At 39.9% G+C, this 18,908-nt stretch overlaps 1 protein-coding gene across 2 annotated transcripts in view; it reads left to right on the top strand.

Moving 5' to 3' along the window:
- PLPP1 (phospholipid phosphatase 1) overlaps positions 1-18,908 on the top strand; it is a 59,264-nt gene that overhangs the window by 22,301 nt on the left and 18,055 nt on the right. The window contains exons 2-3 of one of the 2 annotated variants that reach the window (XM_057402645.1): positions 5,975-6,126; positions 9,378-9,658. In XM_057402645.1, coding sequence (XP_057258628.1) covers positions 5,975-6,126; positions 9,378-9,658 — 433 coding nt within the window. The remainder of the gene's footprint in view (positions 1-5,974; positions 6,127-9,377; positions 9,659-18,908) is intronic. The other variant, XM_057402644.1, reaches the window with a different exon arrangement.

Below are 18,908 nucleotides of genomic sequence, written 5' to 3'. Positions count from 1 at the left end.
ATCAAGAAACTAAATAATCATGAGATTAGATGGAGAATGCTTAAATGTATAAATAATTCATTGAAATGTGAGAAGTGGACAGTAGGCATATGTGCTCCTTGGCTTTCACAATGGAGGGAGGTACCAAGTAGAATTCTCCAAGAGTCTTCTCTGTTCATTGTAGTCATAAGTGCCCTAGAGAAGAGTATGTGCAGTGAGGCAGTAAAGTGGGCTACTTGGCAGTAAATACAAAAGAGGGCAACCTGGTTGATGAAATAACAGCATGGATAAATGTCAAGTGATTTCCTTCCTGAGGAAAGTGGAAAGGACCACTCAAGGGTGGCATATGTGGTTTTTCCTTCTTGTCACCAGAGTGGTCATGATCAGCTTTTAGTTCTGTGGTGCGATTAGAAACTTGGAAAGAAATAGGCATGTGTTGTACAGGATGTTTATGGAAATCCAATCCATTAGGTTCTATAAGCCAGACTTTTGGATGAATGTGCCATGACTGTTTAAAAGATTTAGTCTTATCAGTTGAACTACATGTGTTTCTACCTCTTGTATTCTGACTGAAAGACTGTTTTGGAGGCCTGTGTATCTCTTTCAGTATGTATATCTTTATTGCCAGCTATCTTTGTAGCTCCTTACTTCTTGGTTGTTGTTGGATCAGCACTGCTCTTTTCCTTGATATCTACTGCCTATGCAATTAGTTGACTTACAGCCCTTACATTCTGTTGAACTGTGCAAAACCCAACCTTTCTAGCTCTGAGATAATAAGGAATATACCTTAGCAGTCTGTCTCAGCATTTAAGACAGATAATTCAAACATGTTTGCAAATTCTGACTGAATACTATTTGAGAAGAAATTCTTGTCAGATGGTTAAAAGATGGCTAAAGACTGGTCACACTATTATATTGATGTATAACAACCATAGGAAGCAGACATGATTTTTCCCTCATATTTTGAACTGACAAGCTCCCAGCTCATCCAGATTGTTTAACCTCCAAGTGCATGACTCCAGACTCAGTACTGCACAAATCTGTCTGCTCTGTTCCTTCAGTCTTCAAGAGCTAGTTTTGCAGGCAGAACTGGCTGACCTTGATTTTCCACTGTATCAAAGAATTGACAGCTCTGTCAGCAGTATATCTAGTAGTTATTCATTAATAATGCTGGCATATGAACTGTGTAACACCAGACTGTTGGCTTTATCCTTGAGATTACCCTACTGGTAACCTCTTCCCAACCCTATAGTTCCTCTTCACATACCTGTTGTCATCTTCCCTTTAGCCAATTTCTTCACTGTGTTACAATTGACTTGGAAGATGAATTATACATCATGGATGCTTTTTGGTATTCTCATATGGGAAGTATTCAGTAGAGAGCCTTTAATGACCTCCCATCTTTACTTCTTACTTTAAATGAGTATTTAAACTCCCCAGTTTCTTGTACTTTCATGTGAAACTTGAGCTCAACTGATTTTTACAAATTTTCCTTTTTTAATGGGACAAACTCTGCCCTTAGAAGTTGTAGCATGTTTTGGGAGAAAAAAGGGATATTTGGAGGAAAAATCAGGACCTTTCTTTTGCTTTTCTGTGGCAACATGTGACTGTGGCAGATGAGTACCAGTATTGCTTTTTCCCAGTGATCTGCTGTTGAATCTTTGCTACTTTTTTTGAGAAACTACTGAAGACTTTTATGTGGATAAATCTTCTGGCAAAGTATACCACCTCCTGAAGTACTAGTAAAATTTGTTCTTCAGTTGTATCTGGGAAGATAAAGACCTTGACACTAAAGATAATTGTACCATTCTGAAGACAAATACCATTTGATGTCTTCAGTGGTATCAAGTCCTCCTGATGTTTCATAATCAGAAATCACTACTGTGATGCATAAACATATTCCTGTCTTGTGAAATTATGGTATCTCTGAAGGTGAAAAAGTAACATGTCAATAAACTATAGGGAAGCCCTTCTGTTGTACTTTCTCTGGTAAGAGGTTTTTCCCTTTCATCACTTGCTGCCAGTTCTGCTTGCTTATCCTACTTGTACTCATGAAAAAGCCAAACTTCTTTGTTTGTTTTGTTTTTTTACCTTGTCTCTGCATTATCTTTGAGGGAGGCTTGCATTGCAGAAAGTATTTAAGCTATATATTTGAAATACCTGATTTTATTTTAGAATTCTTTTGTGGGATTTTAAATTGGGTTGTGTTTTTTTTTTGATTTTTTTTCTTTTTTTTGTTGTTGTTTCTTTAAAAAATCCCTAAAAAAACAGGCTTTGCTGATTCATTTAAAACAGAACAAACCCCCTGTATATTGGAAGACATTTTTCTAAACGGCTTTACTTGCCAGAAACAGTAGGAGTTGCTGCCCTTCTGGTTTACCTTCTGCTTCTGTCCTTCTGTCCTATCTCTCAACATCTAATAGTGAAACCAATTTATGTGTGTTTAAAAGAAGTAAATTTAAACCTGCTTATGGAGTGTGTTCTGAGGGAGTAGGTATTGACATTGGAGAGTACTTTAACCAAAGGACATCAAAAGCCAGTACTGTTTTTTCAGGCTAACAACTGCATTGAGCAAAATGTAAATTACAAATGTAGTTCTGTGACTTTAGTTTTCAGTTTAACAGTGTTAAGTCAATCTGATCAATTTTACTGTAATGCTTTTTTTTAACAACTTAAATCTTTCACCTCATGCTTTCATGGAACATGTCTCCTTTCAGCACTGAAATGTGCTGAGGACCGCGATTAGACAAATGACTGCTGGAATTACGTTTTAAATCAGTTACACAGGGGAAACTGAAGAACAACTTCATGAAGCTTGCTATATAAGCTTTTTCAGCAGTACTATATTCCAGTGCATAGCTCTTCCAATTAATTGCTACTTCAGACCAGGTAGATACGTGGATCTTGTTAAGACTCATACTGTCCTACCTGAATTTTGCTGGTTATGTCCTCAGGAAACTTGATAAAGTTTTCTTTCTTTATTAGCAAAGTGGGATTGGCTTCAGATAGGTTAAAAGAGATGGAAAAAATTATGGAAGAGAAGGCGTTTTAATAACTTTAGTTTAGGTGTTTCTTACTTAAAAAGCAAAACAAAAAACTTGAGTTGTTTGGTATTTTGTTTGCATGATCTTGATACAGGAGGATGTTGCACTCAATTGCAGACTAATTACATCATAATCTCAATACTGATGAAGAGTGAGCATGCATTTCAAGCCGTTGCTTTCTATTTCTAACTTGGCAGCAACTAATTTCATAAGGAAAAAAGCCCCTCACAACACCTGAATAACCCCACCACTCTGAAAATTTTATCTCCCACCTTGAAAAGCTGAAACATTCAAGTGTGAATAGAAGGAAATGAGGAGGAATCCACTGTGACACCTTTATTCATAGAGCAGGTCTTTAAAAGGTTGATGTAGAGCTGGTGATGAGATGTCAGTGACGCCGTCTACCTTTGATTGCAAGTATTTGTGGCAGTGTGCTGAAGCTGTGATAAGGTTTTTCTAGGCTGAACTTGATTTTGTAAGCACCTGATTTACCATGATGCTTTGAACTGCCTGTTCTAAAGAAGTAAACATGTAAAAAATTGAGAGACTGTTATTTGTGTAAGCCTCATTCTCCAGTTCTGGAGATTTAAAAAATAAATTTTTCTCAAACATATGGCATAGAATCTGGTGTTAGTATGTGTGCAGGGCAAAGTATGAAGTTTTCATTCCATACCTACATTATAGAATAAATGGTGTTGGAAACAGACCATGGAATTATTATTTTGACAAGTCATCTTCCATCATCATTACTGCACACTGCTTCTAAACAACTGGTGATGTTTCATGACATGCTGTCACAATACCAACACGAGCGAGGGGAGGGCAGAAATGAGGTCAGGGCTGCAGTGTTTTTCATAAACCCTGCCATGCTTACTATTAGGAGAAAGAGAGAGTGATTTCTTTTTTCCCTTTCTGGTAGGAAAGGTGGTGTTTTTGCACTGTACAGCAGAGTCTGGCTCCAGAGCCCTGTGCTGGCTGGTGTCTGAATGGTTCACTGTTTTGGCTAGGCTCTGGCTTGGCTGTTCGCCCATCCTGCTGTCCTTCTGCTTTTGTTGGTGTGCTTGGACAGTTTCCAGAGCTAGTGTAGTCCTGCTGGCACAGAACTGGAAACAACTTCTCTTCACAATGACAGTGGATATTTTTTTCCTGCCTTTTTTTTTTTTCCTGCTATTTTACTTTATTACTGTAACAGTACAGTAGATACTTGATTCTTTGTGACTGACTTTGTGACAGGGTTACCTGGAGTACATTAGCACTATGAGTGTAATGTAGTTAACTGCAAAATCAAGTTACTTGAAGAAAATTTTCACCTTAGTTTGTTTTGTTCTTCTGTTTTTAAGCTGAAGTATTCTTTTAAGAAGTCACTTTATGGTGTGAATTAAAAAATCAGTAGTGTTTGAATTAAATATGGTGTGAATTAAAAGACCAGTCATTGGTGAAACCAGAGTATGTCTCATTTGTGATGGGCCCTGGAGTCAGGATTAGTTTGGAGGATTTCATGGGTATATGTTAAAGGGAGAAGATGGTTAAAAGGACCCCTGGTCTTTTCCGGTTTGTTTTTGGTTGTTTTTTTTTTTTTTTAGTTCTCTTAAATCCTGACTGCATAACTTAGTGTTTCTCTTCTCTTCCATAATGCTTCTCTTACTGCTTGCTTGGTATCTTTTCTATTTTTTACCTGCCTTTCTTTTCTCCTGTCCTTTCTATGTTTATTTTTGTTTGTACACACTTATCTGGGGCTAGCTATATACATGGAAAGGAAGAGGTGGGCTAGACCCTGACACCAAGGTCCTGAGAAGAGAACTGTGACTGCAGCAACATTTTTCTCTGGCAGGAAAGAATGTGGCTGGTTTTCATCCTTCTGATGCCATAGTGGTAGATTGAGTGTCTTCCCCTGTATGATTGTGTGTCTCCAAATGGGTTTGCATTTTATGTGCAGTACTGCTGAATTTTGAGCACAAAATCAAGGGCTTTAAAGCACTTCAATGTCAGTGAGCTGGATATCCCTAAGTTAAAGGGGGCTGTTTTGTTGAACATTCCTGTTAGTCCCCCACATAGATATTTCTTTCTGAGGGTACTCATCAGAAATAGTTGAATTTCTCATCAGAAATAGTTGAATTTCTCATTAGAAATAGTTGAATTTCACATCAGAAAACAGATTGTGCAGATGTTGTACATATGTCAAGGATAGAGGATCAGAGGTTTAAATTGTGATTCTGTTAGTCTTTAGTGCTATTTTAAGCTGGGTATACAAATGATTGTTTTGGTTAGTGTTGCAGGTCTTTTGAAGTGCAATAGCACAAAGTATTGTGTGCCTTCATCTTAGGTGTGTAGGATAAGCCAAAGGCTTCCTGTTTTGAGGAAGAGAGGGGAATAAAATCTCCGTGTCCAGAGGTTGTAGGGCTTGTGCAGTGACCAGGTTGCTCTGGGGAGCTATCCAGTGTATGCAAAGCAAGGGGACTGAAGGCATGTGCAACTCTTTCCTTTTTTCTGTATCTTCCTGAAAACTCCCTCTGCACTTGCACTCCCTGAGAAGCACCCCCTTTCTGCTTTTATAAAATGAGATTTATGCTCTTCTGATTGTAAAGTTGTCCAGAGAAGGTATAAAGGGGCAACTGCTCCTCATGGGAATATAATGTGGCAGTAGCAGCAGATTGAGCAAGCTGGGGATTGTCACTGAACTGTTTACTCAGTCATGGTTTTCGCATGCTTCCATGCTTTATGTGCCACAAATGCCAAGGTAGAGGAACCCTGTCCTGCTCTCCTTCATTCAGTGATCCTTCCTGGGAGCTACAAAGACAAGGCAATAGTCATTGGCCAAAGGAAGTGCATAACCTCCTAACTTGCTGCATGCCCATTGCTCTTGATGCACTTCTCTTTGGAAATGTGGGGGTATAATCATTGCTAGAGTTTGTGTTGCTTTTGTAATGTATTTTTTTATTCCTTTTTGCTAGCTGGCTTGCCTTTTGCAATTCTCAGTTCAAGACGTATACCCTTCCAGAGAGGAGTTTTCTGTAGTGATGAATCCATCCGGTATCCATACAAAGAGGACACCATTTCTTATAAATTGTTAGCAGGAATACTTATTCCTTTCAGTATAATTGTTGTAAGTTAAATTTTTCTTCATTGCCTTTGATTTCAGTGGGGTTTGGGAAGAGGGAGGAGGGGCAATCTCTTAATACAGACTTCTAAAACTGTATTCTATAGGATTTCTTGACTTTAAAATAATGCCCTCAGACAAGCTGCTGAAGCAGTAGAAACGGTGTTCTGACAAGAATAACTAAAAGTTTTTTTTCAGTTGAGGTCAAACAACTACAATTATAGCACAAAAAAAAGAATACCTTAGAACTTGGGTGACTTAATGCTGTAGTCTGAGAGGTAAAAACTTTTCCTCCCTTAGCATATCAGTTAAGACTAGCACTAATGTATTTTAAATTACTGTCTCAAGCTTTTTCTATTTTGGGAGCTACTACTTGCAGAATGAGCTTGAATTATAGTATTAAGTTAGCATTTTTCTGTTTCTCAGAGTCACTGGAAATACTTCTGTGTGAAAGTGTAACAACAGATACTAAGTTCTTTCACAGAAAAATATTATGGGTTCCTGCCAGAATTTACCAAAAGCATAACCAGAATAAAAAGAATAAGTTACCCAGGGAGCTTTTCAGTTGAAGGTCATGATAAAACACTGGGTCCACTTGTGTTTGAATTGATGCTGGGACTCACTTTCATACTGCACCTAACCTGGCTGGAAATGGGGCACTGTTGTTCCCTCCCCTTCACACCCAGATCAGTGAGCTGGAGAGACTGGCTCGCCAACCACAGCTCCTTGCTCAGTTGAACTGGCTCATGTGTATAGTGACTCTGTATCCTTAAGATGTGCTTACATGCTATCAGCTGAGCCACCTTAATAGCTTACTATGGAGAAAAGGTGTGGTCCCACTGTCTTTGCCACCTGTGGTGGCTTGTCTGAAATTCCTTGAGCTCCTTTGAGCTAGGTTGAGCAAAATAGCTCCTGAAAGTATACAACATCAGTGCTGGGGCAAAAAGTGGTGGTGGGCATGGGCAGCGGGGAGAGCTGGGTGTCACCAGTTAACCACTTTGTGTCCTAAGTCTCATGGGACTGCGTTTTAGTTCTAACAGTGGCCCTTCAATAGTATCTTCAATATCACTGTCCGGGTGTACTGAAAAGCTCCAGATTCCACTCAGAGCTCTGTGTTGGGTGACATCCAAGCTCATCAGAGCTACACTTTGAGCAGAGTTTAAACTTTTATGCCAAATAAGATTTTTAGGTGTGTAAATATTTATCCAGGTATATTTTAGGAACCAAAGCTGGAAAAAGAGCAGCTAAGTGTAAACCTTAGTATTGACCAGCTTTTCTCTGGGATAATGGGTTAAAATCACGTTAAAATTATTGCAGTCTAGCTGTTTCTTGTGTAAGGATTGCATGGAATTTTTAATCTAGGTTTCAACATAAAGGGTAGCTTGTAGCTTGTATTTGTTCCTGGGTGGAATTTTTCTTTTTGTAACTCTAGAAATGTGGGGCTGTAACTCTACCTAGTTTTCCTTTTCTTAGGAAAAACTGCTTCAAGAGCCTATGGAAACGCTTCTGGAGCAGATTAAAGCTTTTTTTCTGTTTTGTCAGACAAATCATTTATACTGGAAGACCCTGCTTTTTAACATATGAGTGATTTTTTTTTTTTTTTTTTAAAGCTGCTACTGTCGTTGGTAGTCAGTACTACCTAAGCACAGCAGTACTTGGTCACAGCGGAAGTCCATCTAGCTTGTTACCTCGTTTCTAGCAGCAGTTAAAACAGATGACTGAGGAAGAACATAAGAGCAAGTGAAGATTGTTGGTTTGCCCTCAGTATTTTGCTACCAGCCATTTGCAGCTCGGGGACTTCCCGAGTCAGAAAAGGCTTAATGTGAATTAACTAACTTTCAGCGGGTGTATTTCCTTTGCATTTATCCAGTCTCCATGTGAGCCTACATGTACATTTAGCTAACAAAGTTGCCACCTTTCAGTTGTGAAATCAGGGTTTTCTGTCAAGGTTGCTTTAAAGTCAGATGGTAAAAGTAAATGTTGATATCCTTTACTCAGTGCTCAGTCAGATTATAGAAGATAAATACTCTGTGTCCAGTGAAGTAGCTGCATTGAGATCACTTAAATTTTAGTCATCTCACCTGAGATAAGTGACCTTTAAGGTTTTGTAGCAGTGTTCTTGAAAAGAGCTTCATTATTTATGAGTCATGACTGGTATTTCTGTTCAGCTGTCTTCATTAAGAGGTATATTTTCTGTAAGACCTTACCCACATCTACTTTACTGATGTTTTGGTATGGTGAAGGGTGTAAAACTGAAGTGTCATGCATCTGATGGGACTGTCTGTTTGCCTTAATGTGCAAAGCTGTTGACAGCTTTGCACATTTGTCTGCCCAGGTGTCAAGAGTGTCTAGTAACAGCTTAATTCATCAAAGCTCTACTTTGCTGGGATCCCTGAGTTGTCACACTTAAGTGGCTGATGGAGCCATCATTTAATCTGCACAGCATCTTTAAAAGTCACTTCACACACATGCATACAGTCTCCCACCCATCTGATCATCCATATGAGTTGAGCCTTTCTGTACCACATGGGACCATCTGGTTCAGTGTTCAATCTGTCTGGGGTGACATTTTGTACTTTGCTTGAGGAAGAACTTAGTTTCTGCAAAAGGCAGAGTTGCAGGAAAATAAAATTAAATCTGCATTCCTGTCAGTGCTTGATGCATGTATCTTGGACATGCAGGGTGAAAAATCCTTGGAAAGACCTCAATAATGCCTGTCTTTCCCTAATCTCATTGCTTTTCTCCTGGTAGGATTTAATTTTCCTGAGGAGCAGGAATTTTCTTTGTTAAAATAACTGGCCTTCCACATCTGGAAATGAAGACCCTTTAGAGGAGTCTCTGGCATCACAGAAACCCTAATAACTTTATGATGAAATACAAAAATTTTGCTCAGCATAAGTTTAGCTGAATAAATGCAGAATAAAATGTTATACTGGGCACAGTATTTCTAATTAGGGCATGCCTAATTTATCCTAATTAGCATAAACATTACTCTGAGAAGGCTTTGTTTTCACAAGTATTCAGAAAATCAATGTAATTAAGTTCAACATAAAGAAGGATAAGGTGAAAGCTTTTTTACATTCTACATAAATGTTTAAAGTTTGGGCATGATTATTGCTGACTCTTGGAAAATGTAAATTTGCAGCTTAATGTTTATTAAATTAATTTCTGAAACATGTGTGCATATTAATAACAGTAATATCTTTATTTTTAAGCTATTATCTATATTTTAACTGTCATCCTTATTTCTCTTTCAGATAATCCTAGGAGAGACACTCTCTGTATTTTGTAATCATTTGCACTCAAACTCATTTGTCAGAAATAACTACATAGCCACTATTTACAAAGCCATTGGGACCTTCATTTTTGGAGCAGCTGCTAGCCAGTCATTGACAGACATTGCCAAGTACTCCATAGGCAGACTGCGTCCTCACTTCCTTGCTGTGTGCCAGCCCGACTGGACACGGATCAACTGCAGTTTAGGTTACATTGAGAATTTCTCATGTCAAGGAGATAAAGCAAAAATCAGCGAGGGAAGGTGAGTCTGGCTAACCTTGTATACTTGGTTGTAAGGCCTGTTTCTTGACTTGGGATGATGACTTTGGTATTGCTACTGCATTTTTGTGCTTTTAGAATAAATTTCTTTAATGAATTTTGAACCCCGTCTAGACACTGGGATTTTTTTTCTACTTTGTGGAAACTTGCTTTATTAATGTACTCAATAACTTATGCATTCTTCTATATTAATTTCTGCCCTTTTTTTTTTCAAAAATGTGGATGATACTCAGTTTTGATTGGCTTCTATTTGTTTCTAAAATGTCTGTGCCTCCCAATGAAGAGAATTTGAAATTTGCCTTCAAAATTTCATGTGAAATAGCAAGGAAAACAGTTCAAATGAAAGCAAATACATCCAGTTTTTACCCATACAAAAATATGTTGGACTGGTCAGAGAATCGCTTTACTCATTCTCATTATTAGGCATTTTATTACCTTAAATACATATGTGCCAGTTCAATCATAGCAAGATAATGGTGAAACAAAATGAAGTGTCCGAGACATTGGAGTTTTATCACTGTTACATCAGTGTTTGAATGCTATTTGAAATGTTAAAGTATGTTCAGAGTAATTTCTGCTATTAGAGTAGCTTAAGCTCCCTGGAATCCTAGCTTTAGAGAAGCTCCTTGCCATTCTTTTTCCAGAAGATCTATATAATCTCTTAGATCTTTTCTCTGTGTGTGTGTGTTTTAAATATGTATGTGTAGGTTTTGCTTACTGTCCCCTGTGCTCATTGGCACCTCTAGTGTGTGTCCCCCCTGTGGATCTCTCAGTAGCAGGCATGGTATTCCTCAGCAGCCACACAAGTCTTGCATATTTTTTTGGTGGAGGACCAGGTCCTGCTCCAAGTCATGCACAATAGCTGTTCAAGGGTGCCAGGACAGTTTGTATTTTTGCATGGCTGTTAGCAGAGGAACAAGTGCATGATGATAGGTAAGTAGTGGGGGGGGGGGGGAGATCAGCATTCAGGAGCCTCAACTCAGAGCGCCAAGAGCCACCGAGGGAGCCTCAAGTCCTCGACGGGACCTGCCCAGGAGCCGGCAGCTCAGCTGACAGAGCGAGCAGGGACTCACAGGGGGAGGAGGCAGGAGCAGCGGCACCAGCCCTGACTGGGTAAAAACCTGCCCCAGGGAGCGCGGCGAACAGAGCGGGTCGAGGCGGTTTGCGCGGGCCCGCTAGCGGGATGTTGAGCACTCGGCGTGTGAGCAGGGCCCGGTCCGGGAGCTCTGCTCTGGCTGCCCCGGCGGTGGCCGGCGTAGGCACCCAGACAGAGCCGGTGAGAGGGGAGGCTGCAGTGCAGAGCTCGGGGTGTAGAGAGTGCCTGCACTGGTCTGGTGAGGGGAGGGTGCGCAATGGGCAGGGCTGCACTCGGTCCTCCCTGGTGGAGGTGCTCCTGCAGCAGGGGCTGAGCTGCGGGATGCTGTCAGTAGGCTGCGAGATGTCAGGGAAGCTGAGCAGAAGCAGGAATGCTTGCTCCTGGCCCAAACTGTGCAGGGGCCTCGAGCTTCACCTCTACCTCATGAAGGAAAGAAGGAGGCCGTTAACCCGGGAAGCTGGGAATTAGTGACAAAAAAAAAAAAAAACAAGAAAAAAAAAAGACGAAAAGGACAATTAAAAGCAAGGGGTTTCCCCCTAAACCCCCTGTCCCCACGCAGAACCGCTTTGCTGTCCTGCAGGGGGCTAATGAGGAAACGCACTCGAGCCAGAAACAGCCAGGCTGATGCACTGGTAAAGATCTCTACTGGTGCTGCCAGGAAAAAGCGGCGGGTCGTAGTAGTAGGGGACTCTACACTGAAAGGAACAGAAGCACTTGTCTGCCAGCCTGACCCCGTCTCAAGGGAGGTGTGTTGCCTACCGGGGGCATGGATCAGGGATGTGGCAGAGAGGCTGCCTGCTCTAGGAAGTCCCACGGACTATTACCCACTCCTAGTGATACATGTGGGTGCTAGGGACATAGATAGTAGTAGCCTGGGGAACATGAAGAAGGACTACAGAGCCCTGGGGGAGGTGGTTAGGGGCTCTGGAGCTCAGGTGGTCTTTTCATCAATTCTCCAGGGTACAGGGGAGGACCTAAAAAAAGCTAGGAGGATTGGCCAGGTTAATAAATGGTTAAAAGGGTGGTGTCATAGTCAGGGATGTGGGTGTCTTGAACACGGGACCCAAGTTAAAACTTAAACAGGGGAAGTTTAGATTGGATATAAGGAGGAAGTTCTTTCCTGTTAGGGTGGTGAGGCACTGGAATGGGTTGCTCAGGGAGGTTGTGAATGGTCCATCCCTGGCAGTGTTCAAGACCAGGTTGGACGAGGCCTTGGGGGATATGATTTAGCGTAAGGTGTCCCTACCCATGGCAGGGGGGTTGGAACTAGATGATCTTAAGGTCCTTTCCAACCCAAACTATTCTATGATTCTATAAGTAGTATAGCAGGTAATCTTTCAATGAGAAGAACTTCACGCACGAAGTAAATGGAGAAATTGGAGGTTTTTTCCCAATTAAACCAGTAAGATTAGTGTGAGAGATTAGTGTGCTTCATGTGCAGCTTTTTTTTCTTTTGTATTACTGATACCTATAACTGTACTTATAAGCCTTATTTATGTATTCAGTGGTATAACTTTTACCTCTGTTTCAGGAAGAACTTTGTGTACTTCTTAAAACATGTAATGGTCACTTTCTATATGACTGTCAACTGCGGTTTGGAAAAACACAGTAAACAAAGGAGGACATTTATGAAATGTGGAAAACAAAGAATTTCTAATCAGCAGAGCTGTCAGACTTTAAAATGTTTCTGACTTTTCAAGGATCTGACTTGCAATAGAGCATCTTGGTAATTGAAATAAGGGATATGCTAGCTCCCACAAGATACTAAATTGTCTTTGTATCATGTCAGCTTTGAAATTTTAGTGTAGTGAGTTAGCAGAAGTAATTGCCAGGAACTAGTTCTTAGAGCTTAAAAGAAGATAAAATGATAACTTACAGCACAAGAGGGGGGAAATCAAGATTTTGTTGTACCTTACATTGTGGCAGCTGTAAAATGCTTTCTCTTGCTTCAAATCACTAAGAATGGTATCTTTACTATTCTGCTACTATATGAAAATATACTTAAGTACCAAATAGAACGTATCTTTAAACAAAATTGCACTTGCTGAGGTGCTTTTTTTGAAACAGAATTGTGTGCTTTCAGCATGAAACTCTGGAGTCAAAATTCAACTTGGGCATAGATCTGAATCTTTAGTTAAACTTTTAAATGAGTCTAAAAATGCTTTTCAGCTGTAAAGAGGGAAAATAATAAAATTTGAGTTCATTGTAATAACTAGAAGCCTGTAAGTTATGGTTGGAGGATTAGAGAGTTTTGGGCAGCATCATAGCATATTTTGTTCCAGTACTGTTTTAAGCAAATCTGATGTTTGCAACACTTTGCATATGTCTACTATATAATAACTTAAGGGCATAGGGAAAGATAATAACTAGTCTCTGTTATTCATCAGTAACAGTAGTATTAAAGTATATGCTAAAACATAAATATGCTTTATCATGTGTATAAAACAATGGACTTAAGCTTGGTTGTCTAAAATAGTAAAATGCTTACGGGCTTTGGTTAGTTTCAGTAAGATTTTACATTCCTACCTGAGCTTAAAAAGCTAGTTCTTGTTGGCTTAAGTATCTTGTCTGCTCAGTGTTATGCTGAAAACAGTCCTCTTCAAGTTTAAACATCTTAGATTCTCCTTGACCATGTTTATAGTGTGCTTGCACTTTCAGTACTACTGGTGGTTGAGGATCGTAAGCACTGTTGTGTGCTCAGTAAATCTCATTCATATTTGTTGAACAATGCATGTATTACTTGAAAGTATGTAACACTTGCAGATCTCTAAAATATGCATGAAAATCACTAGTTATATTTAAAAAAGCAAGCTAAATAAACTTATTATTAGAAACTGTCTTTCTTCTGTGTCTCTTTGTAAAACAGGCAGTATTTGGCATTTCATTTTAAGCTAGCCGCAGAAGCTTGGTATGAGCTACTTCATGGCAGTTTTCTTAGGGTGAATGACTTGTACTGAACTGCATTCTCAAGCTTTTATGAAGGTGTTGCCAAGTCTGATGTCTACTAGTTTTGTGTAGAGCTCTGTAATACTCAATTTAAATAAATACTAAGTAATTCAGTAAAAAGGTGCCTGAACTGTGAAGGTGAGTTTTCTTTCGAGTATCAAAAAAGCAGTTCTCCTTAAAGCGCTTAACACAGTTGAGTAAGGTATGTATTTTAAAATTGTTATTGCACTGGGCAGAAGGGTACAGAACTTAGTATCATGTAGTTTCTTTACTAGGAGACAGTGGCATGCTTTAGTGTTTTACAAAAATAAGTTTGATATACAAGCACAAGTCTTAAGTGCCTATGAATGGATATCAAAGCCAAGAGGTCCTCCTGTCACTGGTGCTGGGAATTAGCTTGTCACTTTAAGTAGACCAATACTCAGTGCTGCTGGGTTGCCTTTAAGGTACTTGCTTTGGCACCTGTAAAGGTAATGACTTGCCAAATGGCCGATTCCTTTTTCAAATCAGCAATGTAAGGCACAGTAAATACATAGGTGTGCTAGGCTATATACCTGGTCACATGGCAGTGTTTAGTGAGCAGTCTCTACTAATAGCTGATCTCGTCAGCTTTTGCAGCTTCTGTTCTTGTTCAGCTATCCTTACTTTTGGCTTGCTGCTGCTTGCCTTTGCCTGTCTTTAAGTGGATTGGCAAGATACCCAGATTCCACAAAGAGGAGTAGGCAGAGAGGACACCTAAAGGACAGATGATGACTTCTTCATTCCTTATTGGTAGCTAAGGCATACTTCCTAAACCTGTCCGCTCTAGCCAGTTCATTGCAGATTGTTTGTGCATCCTGTTTGTTAGCATTCTTGCACCCAAAAAGAGTTAATAGGAACCACAGATACTCAGCAGTAGGAGCTGTGAATTAATATTTTACCGTTCCTCTGCTGAGCATACTTTGCTGTAGTTGCTGGTTGCCTGTCTGAAATGAGATTTATAAACAGTGAAGCTTGAATGTCTAGTAGAATAACAATAGAACACAAGAGCTTATATTTTCCTCTAATATATGAATTGTGGGATAAGTCTTCAACATGCAAAATATGTCTTTGTTGTTAGTATATCCTAACAGTTGATTGGTCTGGAAAAATACTTCAGGACTTCAAGATGGTGATGGAGTGCCTTCTAACTGTATGGTTAGATGTCCTAATATATTGTGTGGTGATGTTAAGTGGTTACGTCCTACTCACTTTGGCAGTCATGAGTTGCTAATTCTACCTTGATCACCTTTGTGCAAACACGCATTGGTAATCTCTAGGTAGTAGGATCTGGAATCCAGGAGACATGCTCGACCAGGACAGCCTGAACCTGGAAAAGGTCAATCTTGAGTGTGTCTCTAGACTTGGATTGTCATCTTAGGCAAATAAATGGGTATTTTCTTATTGCTTGTAAAATCTAGTCTCTTTCGATTATACCTTAGAGATATCTTATAAAATTCTGAATCTTTATTTTTCTGAAATTTTTCACTGAACCTTTTCTTACTGTTGACTTGATTCTCTCTTCTTCCCCCCCCCCCCCCCCCCCCCCCCCCCTTGTTAATGTTCACATCATCTTGAAGACTGTGGAGACCTGTGTGGCTGGATGGTTAGGAAGCTTTTATGTGTATACAGGAGGGAGCCACCTCTGGAGGTCATCTGGCCCATCCTCCAGTTTAAAGCGGAAGTTACTGTAGAGTTCTGACACAGCCCTGTACATCCTGATCCTTCAAAAAACTCTGGGGGTGGAGATTCCACTGCCTGTTAGGAGAATCAATTCCTTTAGTCTTTCTTGCCCTTTTTCTAACCATCAGGCCCCTGCCTCCTTAGCAGAGCTTCTTAAAGATATCCAGACAGCTTCATCATGGCATCTCTTTACTGATTGCACTGGACTGCCACCCATTCTCATGGACTTGTGAGTCCAGCTTTAAATAAGCATGGTTAGATCTTCTCTGACTAGACCTCTCTCCTCTAAACTTTACTACTAGACATGAAGATCTAGGAGGCTGAAAAAGTCTTGTTGGAAAAAGACTTCAAAATCTGAAACAAAGAAGGCATCAACCACCTTCAGATTTTCTATTCCCTTTGTCACAGAATAGCTAACCCAGTCCAGTGGTGGGCTTATTTATCCTTGTCTCTGTTTTGCTGCTGACCTACCAGTTAAACACCTTCATATTGCCCTTTGTATTCCTCAATAGCTCCAGCCTTGGCCTTCCCAGTTCCTCCTCTGCATGCTTGGGTGAGGCTTCAGTACTTGTCCATGGTAGGCAGCATACTTCTGCTTCTCATGGTTTTATTTGTATTTAAAATAAGTCAGAAGTTGCTCAAGGAATCAAGATGGCCTTTTGTTATTCTTTCTTGTTTTTTCTCCTGGGGATGGATAGAATATCTGTGCTCTTAGGGTGTTGTATCTGAAATCGGCATTTTATGTGACCGGAGCTGTTGCTTACATGTCCAACTAGTTCATCTTTGCACCTGAGTAACATATTAGAGAGAGCACTTATCCTCTTAGGCCTGTCCGACAGCAGAATCAAAGCTATTGAATTACTTATCCCCTGCCATGTTTGTTCTTCCAGCTGTACTTCTCTGCGAACCCTTTCTAGACACAAGTTCTATGCCTCTAGCCTCCAGAAGTTTTAATCTGTACTTCAGTGTTAAAGATTAATTAGTGGATTCTAACACATCTTGGGCTTTTTCCTTCTCCCTTCTCTGTACAACAATTACTGTCTAAGCCTGAAGACTTGGCAATTCTTCATGTTATTGAGCCTTGGGCAAAACTTGAACCCTCGCCCCAAGCACCTAAGTGGGCTTCCCTCCTTGTTGAGCTTCTCTAATGACTTTGCATTTTCTTAAGGAGAAGGGTCAGCATGTCATTTAATTTCTTGAGCCCTTCAATTCACTTTTACTCCAGAGCTGATTGAATTCTGATTTAAAGTGCAGATCCAGGCTTCCTGTCTTAAAATATCTATGGTTGAGGTTTTGTTGGCTTGTTTCTGTTCTTCTATTGAGACACAGATGTGAGTGCTTTCTGTCTTCTTCATATATGAGATCTGCTCCAAACTGGATTTCATAAATGCTAGATGTGTTCCTTTCTGATGGAATTTTATTGTCCTTTCAGGCTGCAACTGAAAAGTCTGGACTGAATTTCAAATCTGGGTAACTGCTGGGTCCAGCTTTTGTTTAAAAAAAAAAAGAAGCTCAAAAAGAAAATTGAAGACCTTCTGAATGCAATTCAAAACTTTTTTTCACATTTTTGAAACTGAAATATAGCCACTAGTTTCATGACAAAGTATTTTCAATGTTATGCAACTAAACAGTTCAGGTTCCTACTCCTGAAAATGGAGAGAGTGGTATTGATTAGAGCAAAAAACTGCATATAGCAAACAACTCACTGCACTTTTTTCATGCTTTTTAAAATGGAGAAGTGGAGGTATTACATGCAGCAATGTTCTATAATCTTTATGTAAACCAAGCAGCTTTTTTAATTCCAGGGATGTAAATTGCTTAATTAGCATGCTGCTGCTATGAGACACAGAACAGTTGCAGATGGAAAGGCATAAACATAACACGTTATTTCTCGGTTAACACACCACAAAGTTGGGAGTAGTAGGGGCTCAAGTCTTTTGTTGAGAAGGATGTGAGAATATATCTAAACAGTATTTAAATTTTAGCTATGATGCAAAGAATATGTGTGTATTATGTATGTGCATACATGCCATGTCTTGCATAACCTCTGTTTCTGAGCAAACAGAAGGTGGTGAAGGTGATCTGCAAATGTGTACTGACAGTGGACAATGTACTTAAAGTGATTACCTTAATTCTCTTCTGTAGTGTATAAGGAATTTGCTGTTAAAGCTTTTTGTAGCTGAAGATTGAGTCACACTGTAAATCAATCAGTTCTGAGGAAGAACATGCTTTAATTTTTCAAGAGCCCTAGAATCAAATTAGAAAAAATTTATTTTTTAATACACACACACACACACACACCCCCATTCTCTAGGACAGCGGCATATAGAGGAGGAACAGAGCAGTGGCATGGGTATTCAGAAGACGAACTGGATGCCAGCATGTTCGTTTAGGCCACTAATGCTCTCTTCTTGTAGTCATGCTAAATTTGGTTGCAGTGTGCAGTACAGTTTGCTGATCTATCCTGTTGCTTTAACACATTCTTGTACAGCGTGAAGTTTTGTTTGTTGGTTGCTTTGGTTTTTTGTTTATTTGTTTTCATGTGTAATACTCTTGTGTATGTGCTAAAGGGCCCTAAATCGACCTGCTTGGGCTTCCTGAGTTTACTACAAATTTTTCTTGGATGCAGCATTTATTGCATTTTATCTGAGCAGTGCAGGTTTGTTACAATAATGCAATGAGCGACTTAAAAGTATTTTTGTTAAATTATCACTCTTTATCTTTTCTGCTGAGTACAGACGTTAGAGTGGGACCTGGAAGTTCAGCGTTGTGGGTCTGGAGGAGCACTGATAACATAGTGACCAGGGAGCTCCATGAAGCTGTCCTTTCTGGTTTATTCCTCAGCTCACTAAACACAGACACAAAAGTGAAACCTTTGACCCTGAAATGGTAAATATTAAGCCGTGTGTTACAAGTCTAGCTGCTTCAGAGGCACTCTGTGCAGTCTGAGCTCTGTTAGGCTGCAAAACAGACTTCATGCAGCTTGCAGGGATGTGTGTGTGTGTGAAACTTTCTCTGAAGTGAGTTTCATTCACTTTGGCTAGTTGAAGATCTCAAATTTCAGTCTATCACTTTGCTCTATTTGTGGTAACAGATGATAACGCATCTATTAAGGTTCATAATTATAACTGTGTTACTGATGTACAGATTCATATTACAGTTCTCATGTCTAAAGGAAAAAATCAGTTCCCTACTTCATTTGACGTATTGCTCCCGTGCTGACTGCTCTCCAAACAAACTCTGTGTAGTCTGCCATTGCAAACTCCAAATGGGATCTTCAAAGGAGCTTTTAGGAAATCAGAGCTGACTGGTTTGAACTTTATAATTTATTTAAATACTGTTGCCAAGGTGGTGTCCTTTGCCAGTCATTTGTCAGGAACTTCATTTCAGGTTTGTTTCACAGGTTGTACTCATGCATGCTGGTGAGTGCAGTTAAACCACACAGGAGCTCCCAGTAGCTGGGCACCTGTGCCAGATGGCCAATACAGGG

This window comes from Pezoporus wallicus, unplaced genomic scaffold (genome assembly GCF_028554395.1).
Source record: "Pezoporus wallicus isolate ANWC-B61680 ecotype Strahan unplaced genomic scaffold, APGP_CSIRO_Pwel_v1 contig_2870, whole genome shotgun sequence".
In the NCBI taxonomy this organism is placed as follows: Eukaryota; Metazoa; Chordata; class Aves; order Psittaciformes; family Psittacidae; genus Pezoporus; species Pezoporus wallicus.
The sequence above is the reverse complement of the archived record's forward strand: the minus strand, read 5'-3'. Positions and strand labels throughout refer to the sequence as shown.